The sequence below is a fragment of the Camelina sativa genome, chromosome 10, assembly GCF_030686135.1.
Source record: "Camelina sativa cultivar CO46 ecotype springtype chromosome 10, ASM3068613v1".
In the NCBI taxonomy this organism is placed as follows: Eukaryota; Viridiplantae; Streptophyta; class Magnoliopsida; order Brassicales; family Brassicaceae; genus Camelina; species Camelina sativa.
Window position 1 is genome coordinate 5,751,039 of NC_141889.1, and position 13,459 is coordinate 5,764,497.

Genomic DNA, 13,459 nt, shown 5'->3' on the forward strand with positions numbered 1-13,459 from the left:
TATCTATGAACCTTTAAATGTGAATTTTGAATTCACAACGCAAGATATCCAAACTACTTGAGGAACCTGGTTACAAAATCAAGGATTGAAAAAAAAAAAATACAAGGACTGAAGCGCCTTATCGAACTGAACCCATGAAATGAAGCGCCTTATCATGATTTGCCTGAAAAGTTGTAATTTAGTTGTTGTTGAGTCTAACGTATAAAGTGGGAATCGGGCCTTACGTTAAGAAAGAGTTGGGCCTATTTGGGCAGACGGTCTCACATTATCTTCTTCTTTTTTTTAATGGTCGCACATTATTCATTACGGTTACAATGATGATCGGTCGCTCACTCGCTCCGCTCGCATAGAACATGTAAATTATATTTCGTAATCGTGGTTTACATAAAATCACTGTCATAGCACAGTTACAGCTAAATAATTTTGACATACATACATGCATATTTCAACAAAAGTTTGGGTGCCGATCATCTCATGTTTGAGTGGCGTATTCAGCATGACCAAATCTTTTGTCAGAGGGTTGTCCATTGCGGTAAGACCGGTAGAAAACGCCTTTGTTTTTTAATTGGCTTCCCCATGACCATGAGCAACAGTGCCAACATCCTTGTATATTATTTGATGATATAATTAATGTCACGAGTCACGACCTTTTAAAACTTTATGGTAGTTGGTTTACAAATAACAAAATTTTACTCTTTTTGCTTTCTTCTTAATTAATTAGAAGATATATACAGCAACTCGCCAACTCCTGTAAAGAGAATTCCGTGTCCAAACGAAACAAGAAATAGAAAACTTGAAAAAATACATGCAACACACTAGCCCCCGGTCATTGTCATCAACCAAAAGCTCATATTTATAAAGATGATTATGGGTCCTAAATCCTAATAATTTGGTTGGATTTTACGGGATTAATCACTGATACTCTTTTTTGTTTGTTAATAACCACTGATACATTTATTTGAGGTTTAGTTGAATTAAGTTCGTAACGCTGATTCTTCTTCTTTTTTTTTCAAATTTTTTTAAAAAATATTCTTGCACTAATTAAAGATATTATTCAGATTTAGATGTTTCTTCAAAGAAATCAAGCCCTTGATAACGATTATACGGAGCACGTTGCACATAATCATCAAGGTCCTGCTAATTAGGCCATGCATGCATGGACTATAGTTGCATGAAATCTCAAAGCTCTGTTTTATTAGGAAAATAAATATCAACTTAGTAGGGAGGATCACAAAGATAACATGATCAGCCTAATATCCTCGAAATCTGTTTAACTTTACCGCTCTTTTTCAATGCATATACCATTTCACCATTCTCATACATATCTCATGCAACGACAAGAACAGCCTTTGACTTTCAACGCATCACATTTCTCGCTTTCACCAATTTGTTTAATGTAGATTAATTTATCAGCGACCTTGATACTCTTTCTGTTTACAAGGCTGATTCCTTTGTAGTTTTTCTCTAATGAAGATGTCAAAAACCTTGGAAAAACTCCTCTTAAGATAGCATATTGACAGAGCCAAGATTCTTATCACATTCCAAGTTCATCGTAAATATGACCTATATAGTCATGATCGTGTTCACCTTTGACGGTCTAGCTGGATAAACCCATTCAAATCTTCTAAACAATCCACGTTTTAAGTCACTTTTCTTATTCCCCCACTTCTATTTCAACGCTTACTTACACAATCGAAGTTTATCATTGAAATATACTGTACGAATTCAAATATGTGTAATAAGCAGTAACAACGCTAACATGACCCGTTGATTACATGTCTAGTAATAATTTACTTTAGCTTTCATGGGATTTATATACGATGATCAACTACACAGTCCATATATAACTCACATATCTAAGGAAACACTATAATGGTCAAAACACTATAATGGTCAATTGAGAGAATAAGATATTTTCTTTTTGTCGACGATAAATACTTCTTCAGAACACATAGCTATTACATTTATTGTTACCAGTACCACCATTGCAGCCTTGGTTTTTACTGTTCGTTTTTTTTTGTTTTTTTTACAAAAACAATTAATAATGGTATTATTTTTAGCAATAAAGGCTCGAAATGAAATTTGAAAGGACCCCCAACGTTACAAAATCGTAACGTAGGACCACCACTCCCTTTGTAATAGTATTTTTTTTTTCATCTCTTCTCTTTGGGATATCTCTCGTGAATAAGAAGCGCCACAATAGGAGCGTTTTATTTAATTTTTCTATTCAACACTTCATCAATACTATACACTTCCTCACATTATTCACACAACTCTTTTCCTTTTTTTCTTCTTGTTCTGTTTCATATATATACTTCGAACGGAAACAAGAACTTTTTTCTCTCTATTTAAATCCCAAACCATTACATATAACGTCAAAGAAAGTGATGGAATTCGAATTTGATGATCAAGAACGGTTCTGTGCGACTCCTAAGCTTCCTCTGTTCTCGATTCCACTTAATAGAGCATGTGAGACTCCTGGCCTAGCGACACCACCTGTGAACATCGCCGGATCGGTCCCGTTTCTATGGGAGGAAGCTCCCGGAAAGCCTCGCGTCTCCGATGAGAACAAACCGCCGGCGTCCAAACAGAACCCCGGAGAAGGAGGAGGAGTGGTAAGGTGCCTTGAGCTTCCACCGAGGCTGTTTTTTCCAGCCGAGAATGAGCCATCTCCGACCACAGTTCTCCATGGTCCTTACGTTATACCTCGCCGGTCTTTATCGGTGATAAGGAGAAGTGAAAAAGACTCTGAGGGTAGATCCGAATTTTCACGTTCCACGAATGGGCGCTGCTGCGACGACGGCGGCGGCGGAGGCGGAACAACGGTGAAGATCAGTAGAGTCAAAAGAAAAGGAAGCCTCTTGAATCTTTCTCAGTCCAAATCGCAGTTCTTGGTAAGTTTTTGGAACACATGTTTTGACTCATTATATCACCTTTTACTGTTACAAAATCTCGTTTTTTAGTTGTCTAATTACATTCTTACGTTATTCCAAAATCCCGACCATTTTATCATAAAATTTCAAACTTTATTTAATGACTACTCTATATTTCAAAACATAATTTCAACGTTTTTGGTATTTGAATAACTGTCCTTTTAAAGTGTATAGACTTCTTAATTAGTCTTTGGTTACTCTTGTATCCCTATATTCCCTATTTAGTATGGGATTATTAATAATCTTCTTCGTTTGGATTGTGAATGAATGAATTCATATTTAGGCTCTTTTTAATTAAATATATATATTTTAAATGCAGGCAAGGGTTTACCAAGGATTTAAGCAAGTGATTCCATGGAGGCGTAGTAGGCAAGAGAATCTTCCAAGGATGAGTTCTTCCAATATTTAAGCTGAATCTCTTCAATCTTCATAATTATTTTTAATTCTCTGGTTAATTATGAACTAATTAATATCCCTCTGTATACACCACATAATTTAACAGACATGAGAAAAATAATTACTACAGATTACTTTTTTACAATATCAAACCTTGAAATTTCACTGCTTCTTTGTGACTATGTGATTCAAGGGTAAAACATTTGATATCATTTGCATGTTACAAACTTTTCCTAAAAAAGGAAAGCAATAAAAATTGATTGATACTGCTTCTCGGGCCTAAGCCCATCTTTAAAAATTGGACCGTTAAGTCAGTTAAGAGGCCCGCCGCGTTGATGATTCTCTTATCCTTTTTAGATATTTTTTATTTTTACGAAAATCCACGGCCACTAACCGTAAAGACACTCTTTTGATTTTTCTCTTCTTCTACTACTTAACTCGCTTTGCCTGACTCACTGAGTCATGGCGCTTCTGAGGCCGCATCTTCATCCCTTTCACTCCAACAACCTCCTCCGACACTCCAGCTATCCTTCCGCCGAAGCTGGCGGTGGCCTTATCGTCTATCCCACGTATGGTCGTCGTCACCACCGTTGTTGCTCCGCGATTGCGATCGACGCGCCGTCGTCAATGGCGGGCGTGACGCCGATTCGATGGGGTTACACTAGCGTTCAAGGATTCCGAGACGAGATGGAGGACGAAATCGTCATCCGTTCCGATGCTCTTGATAACTTCTCATACGCCGCGGTTTTCGACGGCCACGCTGGATCGTCCTCTGTCAAATTCCTTAGGTAACTTAACTTGTCATGCAAGCTCTGTTTTTCTAGGGTTTCGTTGGTGATGATGATGATGAGGATGATGATGATAGGGAAGAGCTGTATAAGGAGTGTGTTGGAGCATTGCAAGCTGGATCGTTGTTGAATGGAGGTGATCTCGCTGCAATCAGGGAATCTTTGATTAAGGCCTTTGAAAGCGTGGATCGTAATTTGCTCAAATGGTGAAATTCAATTTAGCTTAAATTTCTTAGGGATTGAGTCAATTGTTATGGTTTTGGTGTGAAATGATTCATCTTCATATGTTTCCACCACAGGCTAGAAGCAAACGGTGAAGAAGAAGACGAATCAGGTTCAACAGCCACTGTAATGTTCATCAGAAATGATGTTTCTTTCATTGCACATATTGGTGATTCGTGCGCAGTAAGCCTTCTTATTTAACTAGTTCTTATCCATGAAGCAACTTGGTCATGTTCATGTATGAAGTATTTTGTCGATGGATTGAAATAGGTTTTATCTCGATCTGGGAAAATAGAGGAGTTGACTGATTATCATCGGCCATATGGAAGCAGTAAGGCAGCTATCCAGGAAATGAAAAGGATTAAAGAAGCAGGTGGCTGGGTGTGTCTTCTTATTTTTACTGTTTTTTAAAAAACTTGTCAAATTGTACCACTCACTTTGTTTGTGAGGACTTGGCTTGATAATGGATTGTCTTGCTCTCTTCATTCATTTAGATTGTCAATGGAAGGATTTGTGGAGACATAGCTGTATCTCGTGCTTTTGGTGACATCCGGTTCAAGACAAAGAAGGATGAGTTGGGTTCTTTCTCTTCTTCTTCTTTTTCTTTATGCTCTGCATCATTGCTCATAAAAGTTTATATACACAGGATGTTAAAGAAAGGTGTTGATGAAGGAAGATGGTCTGAGAAGTTTGTTTCGAGGTACCAATCTATTCCAAAGCTGTTTCTATTTTTTCAATGATTTCTGTGTTCTGAGTTTGTCGACTAAAATTAAATTAATTCTCAGAATCGAGTTTAAAGGAGACATGGTTGTCGCAACTCCAGATATCTTCCAAGTACCTATTACATCGGATGTGGAATTCATTATTTTAGCTTCTGATGGATTATGGGACTACATGAAAAGGTTCCCTTTATTTTTTAACCCCTTTTTGCCCATTCAATCATATGCTATTTCATCAGGGAGATGTTCAGAGCTTACAGTGATCAATGTTTCGCTGATGCAGTTCAGATGTGGTTAGTTACGTAAGGGATCAGCTTCGGAAACATGGAAATGTGCAGGCAAGATTTATTTTAATCTTCTTATCAGTTAGTTTCTTCTACAACGCATGTATGGCTATAAGGCTGAACTACTCTCCTGAATGTTCATTTGTAACAGCTTGCTTGTGAATCTCTTGCGCAAGTAGCTCTGGTAAATAACGAAAAACTCTCCTCAGACTATCTATTGTTAGGAAGCCAAAACTGACAGTTAGATGATTTTTTTCCCACGTTTCAGGACCGGCGATCTCAGGACAACATCAGCATCATTATTGCTGATCTAGGGTAGGGGTTCAATTAAAACACTTTTCCACTACTACATGAAACCTCTATATACACTCTCATATACTCACTCTTACCGTGTTTTGGTTTTGATTTTTGCAATAACAGAAGAACAGAGTGGAAGAATCTTCCTGCGCAGCGACAGAACGTGGTGGTTGAACTGGTTCAGGCTGCAGCGACTGTCGGTTTAGTTACTGTTGGCATATGGATGTCTTCGTATCTATCTTAAGTGAATTGAACATTCGTCTCTTTCTTTAGTGTATATAAAACGTGTAACTATGTCTAACTCTCTAGTCTACCCATAGAAATGGAGATATGAAGATACCTCAGAAACAAAACCAGCTTTGTATCTTATATATCAACACTTTCACAAGCGTTGAATCTACAATTACATACAAAGAAATGCAGCTTCCAGGAAAAACAACAATGACATACATAGTGATGTAAACAAAACTCTGTAAGCAAAAGGAGACAATAGAAACATCCATGTATCTCTCCCACATTCATATCTTCTTGAGGAATTCCATGATGTGCGTACCGTAGGCTCTGCAAACAACTTGGAAGCCCTGGAAGCCAGAAGCTTTGGCCAAGGCCTCAAATTCCTCCTCAGTTCGTTCTTTGCCTCCGGGGTTGTGAGCCAACATGAGGCAGTCCATGTGGACAACTTCTTTTGTCATGAGGCTCGAGTCTGGCACCACCGGAAGTATAGATTCAGCCACTATCATTTTACCGTTGCCTGGGAGCGCTTTGTAGCAGTTCTTCAGAAATTTCAAACAGTGTTGATCGCTCCAATCATGACATATCCACTGTCACATGTGAGAATTTTTGTAAAACCAAATGCCTAGGATACATGTTTTATGACTACTATGCTAAAAATAGTTGTTATGAACTTGTTACCAACAATCAAAATAGGACTAGTTTACCAACCTTCATGAAGATGGCATCTGCTTTAGGAACATTCACAAACATATCTCCCCCAATATGTTCAATACCTATATCATTCGACAAAACCCTTACCCCTAAGTCAATCTTAAACTTTCCATGAATACATATCGAAATAGCTAATTAAAGAGAAGCATATATACCAGGATAGGAGATGGCTTCCTTAATGACATGAGGGAGATCATAAAGGATGCCTTTGATGTGTGGGTGCTTGGATACAATCATACGGAGAGTGACTCCAATGCCACCACCAACATCTACCAATGAAGACAAACCCTCAAAGCCGTTGTATGTTTCCAGAATCTTGGTCATGACGATGGTTGTGTGGTTCGACATTCCATTGTTGAACACTTTGTTAAATCTCGGGTCGACCCCCTGGTACTCGAAAGCGTCCATACCAAATGCCTTGTCGAATGGAACTCCGCCTTCAAGAACAGCATCTTTCAAATGAAACCTGCACTCAAACACACAAATTTCACTCATCTCATGTACAATGTTTCTTAGTGTTGAGTTAGAATTGAAGGTTAGAACAATTTACCAGCTCTCCATAAAGACTTTGTCTCTGTTCAAATGACAGAGTGCAGCAAGTGAGGCTCCGCGTTCGTTCTTAGTCAGGTACTTACAGACTGGTTCCAGTCCATACAGACGCTCCACACCGCCATCAATAAGCTTACGAACAGAGCAGGTCAAGATAGAGTAAGCCGCAAGCAACCGGAGGATCCGGTCGACCATGACTGGAGCCTCAGGGTTCGTGGTCGGAAGATGGGAAGCTATCTCGGAGGGGGACAGTTGACCGCCATTCTTGGATATGATCTCGAGCAGGTCAAGCTCTAACGCCGATGTTAGAACCATCGGAAGCACGGTGGCACCGGCGAGCTGCATAGCAAAGAGGTTGGCCTCTTCGTCGGAGATTTTTGCTGGAGTGAGCTGTGTCTCAGCCAAAGATCCCATTATGACTCTGTTTTGTTTCTTTCCCACCTTTTTAAACGGCTTTGGTGTCTGTTTCGAGAGTGAGGTGATGTGATGAGTTATATTTATACTAAAAAGATACTATATATTAAAATTGGTGCCCTATTATTAGATTATATAGCTTACATTTTTTTATAGTTGCATATACGGAATTACCCACCCTGAGTCCCTGACGTTTCAAAAGTGAACAGATGTGGGTGGGTGGGACGTTAAATGTCGTCGATGACCAAAATTAATAGGAAAGAAACGCATAGCTTATGCCACAGTTGGTGTGGTTTCAAACTTTGAGCTACTACATTTTTTTGGGCATATATTTATTTATAAATATCTCCGTGAAATATGTCTTAACATCCCATGCAAAATAATATAATTTAAAAAAAGATATGAGATTTAATAATTTGATCCATGTAAAATCAATATGTTAGAGATATTATCAAGTTTAAACACTTAAATTGATATTATTCAATAAAAAAAAAACAGCAACGCTCTTAATTTATAGACATTTTGCTTATTGTATATAAATCATTTTTTTTGAAGAATTTCAAGATTGAATCAAACCCGAAATAAATTAAAAAACGAGTAACCGTGAAATTAGATATACATATATTTTTTTTTAAGTAACACTGATTTTGTTTTAAAGTCAAATTCTACTATCCATACTCTTATATTCCCCAAAGGTCCAAGAAAATGCTTAGTTATATCGTCTAAGTTAGACGGTCTAACACATCTTCTCTTTTTGGTTATACACCCCAAAGACCTCTATGAGTGCGATTTAGAACTATTGTTACTGAAAAAAGTATGTTAGCTAGCTCTATCCCATTATATGCAAACGCAAATTGATTAATAAAATATATACAATAGTTAAAAACAAGACTAGCTCTATCAAAAGTCATGTCGAACAATGTGCAATGTGCACTCTTCAAAAGTTATTTATCAACGTAACCATGGTGGAGCTTATGCCCGTAATCTCGTAGCCTTAAGACAACCAATCTAGACAAGATGAATTAAGAAGTAAATTAAACGGCAAAAAAATGGGATTAAAAATTGAAGGAAAACACACAAAAAAAAAAATTAGCTAGAGTTCATCATGATCAAAATAGTCTTCGTCGTCCAAGCCTTCGTGATGAACTGCCTTGTAAAACACATCTTCGTGGTGCAACATCTCTTCGAGTGATAGTTTACCATCTTTATCCTCATCCGCCTACAAAATTAAAATAGAAGAAATTATTGGACGTTAATATATAGGATTAATATACACATCTACTTAGACATATATAGTTAATTTCACATCAACATTGTTTTTTTTTTTTTTTTACCAATTAATGTTCGTAAAATCGGATTAGACAATAACATATACATACAAGATTAAAGTTTTTCTCAAAGTTAATTATGAGAAAGAAAGGTTAAGATAAAGATATACGTTGAGAGAGAGAGAGAGAGAGTCAGAGAGACTGACCTCGTGACAAAGGAAAGTAGAGTAGTATTTGGCGTAACTCATCTCACCAGGTTGAAGATAATGCAAAATGGGCCGAAGCTCATCGGCCACGAGAAACCTGTCTTTGTCTCTGTCCAGCTCTGCGAACAGAAGCTGAGGCGTTGGCACACTTTCATCCTCCTCCTTCTCGAACTTTGCGAACTCTTTGTACATTTTGTATGCGTTCTCTACAAACTCTTTGTACTCTAGCTTCCCATCACCGTTCGTGTCCATGCCCCTATATTTTTTTTTTATATCAAACAACACGTACGTACGACGTCTTTTCTACTTAATTATTCCTACATTCATCATCTTAGTTATAAACGACCATTTATATCACGAAATGCTTACGTCATTCGCTCCTTTAGAACCCATCTTTGAATATCTCCGTTTCTGCTGTCTTCAGGGTGCAAGAAACTGCATGTAAATTGATTTATATTATTATTTCTGAAATATTTATATATATGAAAAGAGTTTTTTTTCGAACTACTGTATTAAATGAATTTACTTGTTGAACTCTTCAATGTCGAGAGAGCCATTATGGTCAAAATCGGAATTCTTGAATTTCTCCATCCACCAACCAGCTTCACCGTGACCCTTCTCGTTTCTCTCTGTATTCGTTTCATCATGGTTCATTGCATAATGAACAAGAAAGATCTTGAAAAAAATATCAAATACGCAAAAGTTAATATAATCAATTACCAATGTCTTGCTTAGAGAATTGAGGCAGGTACTCTTCAAAAGTTATGACACCATCCTTGTCCTTATCTTGTAGCTCGAGCTCGTTGGCGGTTCTGTAACCCATGTTGTCCTCGGTCTGCTGCATCATCCATGTCTGAAGCTCTTTCAAGCTCACAAACCCATCTCTTGGTGATGCGTCAAGCAGAGGAAACAAGAATTTGATCCTCATTGTCGTGTTAAGCCTCCTTTCTTGTACAAAATACTCTGCAAACGTATCATCTTTGTCCTCCTTCGCAGCCTCAACGGTATTTGTACCAGCTTCTTTCTCATGGGACAACCTCTCTATCCTGGTTACCAGAGGGTCAAACACAGGCAGTTCAAGCCTGCGCCCAATGCGACTGCTTATAAGACCCTCAATAGATTCAGTCTGGTTTTGTTTTCTCGGAGCAAAGAGTATGAGGAAGATGAAGGCGACGGTTAGTAGGACGTAAACCACCACCTTGGCCATTTTCCGGTAGCCAAAGGTGGGGTTCTATGGAGAAAAAATGAAAGGGCCACGAAGATTGCTAAGTTCTTTTTTTTTTTTTTTTTTTTTTGGCTTTATTGAGGTAATCGATAAACTCATTAATTTATGTTCTATCAACCGTTTTTTAGCCGCCAAATTCGGTTATTCCTTTGTTGAGAATCCAATGAGTCTCCCTCTCTCTATATATGTGTATATATAGCAAACCAATAAAACCGGTTACGATGTTACAAAGCCTGAAGGAACAAAAGATTATTGCAAAAGAAGAAGAAATTAAAGAACAAGACTTCCAAACATCCAAGTGATTTTTGTGTTGGAACGATATGGTAGGGATGAGAGAACAGTTAAACGCAAAGAAAAGCCTTCTTACTAAGTCACTTGATCATATACATTGCAGAATTAGAGAAGACGTGGTTAGTATTTGTTTAGTCTGTCTGTTTTGCAGTATCTCGGATCCAGGGCCAGTCTGATTCACAGAGATCGAGCGGAGAGTTTCCGTCATCATCTTTAGCAGCTGTATTAGCTTTCTTCTTCACCAGAAACTCAGCGATGGCTTCTCTGTCGCATACAACAGCATAATGCAAAGGGGTTTGGCCTTCATTGTCCTGTTCAACACAATAACCAAAACACATGAATATAGAAGTTGGTACTTGTTGCTCGAGTAGGAATTTCTCTTTCTTTACCTTAGCATTCACATCGGCGTTCTTATCGACAAGAACTTTGGCGATGTTGAAGTGGCCACGGTCTATAGCCCAGTGCAACGGTGTGCGACCTTCACTGTCTGCAGTTCACGGAAAATTAGAGAGCAAATCCAACATCACGAGAATAAACTTTCAAGAAACAGAATTAACAAACAGAGAACTACTAACCCTTCGCATTTACTGGAATGCCGCTTTCAATGCTTTTCAGCAAATTATCAACTTCTCCTTCTCTAGCAAAAGCGTGGATAGCATCAATCTTCCTGAGAGATAAAACAATTGAAGATGCAAGAATTAGTGAGCAGAGGATTAGTGTTCCATTCAGAGTTCCAAAACATTGTTGCCATGAGACAATTGTAGCCATTCCACCAACAAAACATTGTTGCAGCTAGCATGAAACAATAATGATACATAATAACCTGAGTTTATGAATCTTTGATTTTCCATAGGTGAAAATTACGATATATATATATATATATATATATATATATATATATCTTATCTAGACAATCAGCAACCAAACAGAGAACTCAAGGCAAAAGAAGTAAAACACAGAATAACACAAGAAGAGAACCTTACAACTCATTTTCAGATTCCTCGTCATAAACCAATGAGCTAAAAACTGGCCCTGGCCCCATGGTTCCTCTTGAATTGGAGGCTGCATCATCCCCACCCCCACTGTCAGCTTTCTGTTAGAGAAGATCCACATGAACAGGTCCAGAGGGTTAAAAAAAAAGAAGCAAAAAAATGAAAATAAATAAGAGGGAAAATAAGATTTCTACCACGCCACCGTCTAACCAAGTTGGGTAAAGCTGAGTGACAATCTCAATATACTTCTCCATCGCTTCTTCAGGAGGCATAGCACCCAGTTTCTGCCATGTTTGCCTGATAAAGAAGAAGATCATCAATCAATAGAACCATGAACAGTCAATAGTTAAAGCAACGAAACCACATCATCTGTAGTACCATAAGGCAAAAAGCTAGCTAGGTGATAACATGATACACCCAATACAAGTCCTCATGCACGAAAAACCATAAAAACCTCAACTTTCTGACTTAAATCATTCTCAAAAACAGTAGAACAAAAACCCAGAAACAAATATAGAAGCTAATGGCACAAAGCAGAGAGAGAGAGAGAGAGATACCACTTGGCACGAGCAGTCATCTTGAGAGCTGAAGGCTGAGGAGCAGTGCAGGGCCCTTCAGTAGCAATTTTATACAATCCGTAAAGCTGCTGCTGCACATCGCTAGGTACCTTCTGCGAAAGCCGATCCGAAGCGGCGGTAGTGACGAAAAGAGTGGCGGCGCTGAAAGCCTCATCGAGTTCCGTGCTCTCGACGCCTTCCCAATCATCATCTTCTTCCTCGCTATCGTCACCAGCGACGCTATCACTTCTAGAGCTACCCTGCTCCGCCACAATCGAATCCGCCTCACCACCTCCGCCGCCGCCGCCGCTAGATAATTCGAGACCTCGCGAGTCAACCCCTTCCGGTTTAGACTCCAACTGAGGCTCCTCTGGGTGACGAGTAAGCGAGAGATTGTCTTCTTTAAACGTGACTACGATCGAGATCAGCTTAGCCAGAAGGTATGAGAAGATCAAACCTAAGATCACAGACTGAGCAAGTTGAGCCCAATCACCCATTACTTCCGAAAACCGAAATCAAATTTCTCAGAAAAACGAAAACTAGCGCCGACAGTTAAAAAAAAAAAAACCCTAGAAAAAATTCAAAACAGAGTCACCAGGAGGACGAAGAAGAGAGAAGGGAACCCTAGGGATCTGGAGAGACAAAAAAAGGAACAAGCTAGCTTGTGTTGTTGTTTTTTTCCACCGATTTAGTCACCAAAAAAAAAAAGAGAAGTTGCTTTTTCGTTGTGGGGCGTTAAGACTTTTTATTGAATTGAATGAAGTTTAAAGACGACGACGACACAACCCAAAAAAAAAAAAAAAAAAACTTGGCGAGGAGTGACGACAGATCACATATGAGTCTAATTGAGGAAGAAGTGAACGTGTTGTTGTACCCTTAAATTTTTTTCTCCTCTCTAACCAACAAATAATATTCCACAATAACACGTAAGAAATTGAATTTTAATTTACAACAATGGTTAAACTTTGCGGTGGGATCGTGGAAGAAAATACATCTAGAAGACGTGCATGGTGTGGGGATGATTAAAGGGCTTGAATCATACGACACGTAAATTGATATGTATCCATAAGCAAAAAAAAAAAAAAGGTAGACCACAAACTTGAACGCATTAGATTCACGTGAAGTGGGCGTGACAATGAAATCCAACTTTTTTTTTTGTTTCTTCTCAAAGTTTTATAACAAAAGCAAACAAAAAAGAAAAAAAAAGTCATACATGATACTATTTAATTGTTCCACTTCCCAACATTGCTTGCTCAAATGAGCATCTCATGTAGAAGAAACCCAAACCAACCCACCCATTTGAGATGAGTGAATCATTTACATGGAATACTCATTTAAGCAAGAAACATTAGGAAGTGGAAGGAGATTTTATC

The 13,459-nt window shown here is 38.4% G+C and overlaps 5 protein-coding genes across 8 annotated transcripts; 2 read left to right on the forward strand and 3 right to left on the reverse strand.

Moving 5' to 3' along the window:
* Nucleotides 1-2,248: 2,248 nt before the first annotated feature.
* Nucleotides 2,249-3,474, forward strand: LOC104717443 (uncharacterized). Its single transcript, XM_010435003.3, has 2 exons — nucleotides 2,249-2,894; nucleotides 3,253-3,474. The coding sequence occupies exons 1-2, from the start codon at nucleotides 2,388-2,390 to the stop codon at nucleotides 3,340-3,342; spliced, it is 597 nt and encodes a 198-aa protein (XP_010433305.1). The 5' UTR covers nucleotides 2,249-2,387; the 3' UTR covers nucleotides 3,343-3,474.
* Nucleotides 3,475-3,634: 160 nt separating this feature from the next.
* Nucleotides 3,635-6,057, forward strand: LOC104717447 (protein phosphatase 2C 57). 2 transcript variants are annotated; one of them, XM_010435007.3, is made up of 11 exons: nucleotides 3,635-4,117; nucleotides 4,195-4,323; nucleotides 4,417-4,522; nucleotides 4,610-4,720; nucleotides 4,834-4,913; nucleotides 4,986-5,039; nucleotides 5,125-5,241; nucleotides 5,342-5,396; nucleotides 5,494-5,526; nucleotides 5,611-5,657; nucleotides 5,763-6,057. In XM_010435007.3, the coding sequence occupies exons 1-11, from the start codon at nucleotides 3,792-3,794 to the stop codon at nucleotides 5,881-5,883; spliced, it is 1,179 nt and encodes a 392-aa protein (XP_010433309.2). In that variant the 5' UTR covers nucleotides 3,635-3,791; the 3' UTR covers nucleotides 5,884-6,057. The 2 variants fall into 2 exon arrangements, 1 of the variants encoding a protein (XP_010433309.2); XR_015569114.1 differs by having other exon boundaries at nucleotides 3,681-4,117; nucleotides 4,610-4,712.
* Nucleotides 5,866-7,596, reverse strand: LOC104717445 (flavone 3'-O-methyltransferase 1-like). The gene is made up of 4 exons (XM_010435005.3): nucleotides 7,135-7,596; nucleotides 6,740-7,050; nucleotides 6,582-6,646; nucleotides 5,866-6,460 (listed from the first exon to the last, which is right to left on the reverse strand). The coding sequence occupies exons 1-4, from the start codon at nucleotides 7,545-7,547 to the stop codon at nucleotides 6,158-6,160; spliced, it is 1,092 nt and encodes a 363-aa protein (XP_010433307.2). The 5' UTR covers nucleotides 7,548-7,596; the 3' UTR covers nucleotides 5,866-6,157.
* A 793-nt stretch (nucleotides 7,597-8,389) lies between these two features.
* Nucleotides 8,390-10,400, reverse strand: LOC104717444 (uncharacterized). 2 transcript variants are annotated; one of them, XM_087470367.1, is made up of 6 exons: nucleotides 9,742-10,315; nucleotides 9,548-9,650; nucleotides 9,391-9,456; nucleotides 9,022-9,277; nucleotides 8,713-8,766; nucleotides 8,390-8,679 (listed from the first exon to the last, which is right to left on the reverse strand). In XM_087470367.1, the coding sequence occupies exons 1-6, from the start codon at nucleotides 10,226-10,228 to the stop codon at nucleotides 8,641-8,643; spliced, it is 1,005 nt and encodes a 334-aa protein (XP_087326493.1). In that variant the 5' UTR covers nucleotides 10,229-10,315; the 3' UTR covers nucleotides 8,390-8,640. The 2 variants fall into 2 exon arrangements, with proteins under 2 accessions (XP_087326493.1, XP_010433306.2); XM_010435004.2 differs by having other exon boundaries at nucleotides 8,390-8,766; nucleotides 9,742-10,400.
* On the reverse strand, nucleotides 10,395-13,426 carry LOC104717449 (acyl-CoA-binding domain-containing protein 2-like). 2 transcript variants are annotated; one of them, XR_015569115.1, is made up of 6 exons: nucleotides 12,087-13,426; nucleotides 11,724-11,826; nucleotides 11,516-11,630; nucleotides 11,113-11,204; nucleotides 10,927-11,024; nucleotides 10,395-10,848 (listed from the first exon to the last, which is right to left on the reverse strand). XR_015569115.1 is itself a non-coding variant. In XM_010435012.3 (6 exons), exons 1-6 carry the CDS (start codon nucleotides 12,581-12,583, stop codon nucleotides 10,669-10,671), a joined length of 1,080 nt encoding a protein of 359 aa, XP_010433314.1. In that variant the 5' UTR covers nucleotides 12,584-13,426; the 3' UTR covers nucleotides 10,395-10,668. The 2 variants fall into 2 exon arrangements, 1 of the variants encoding a protein (XP_010433314.1); XM_010435012.3 differs by having other exon boundaries at nucleotides 11,521-11,630.
* Between the last annotated feature and the right edge of the window lie 33 nt (nucleotides 13,427-13,459).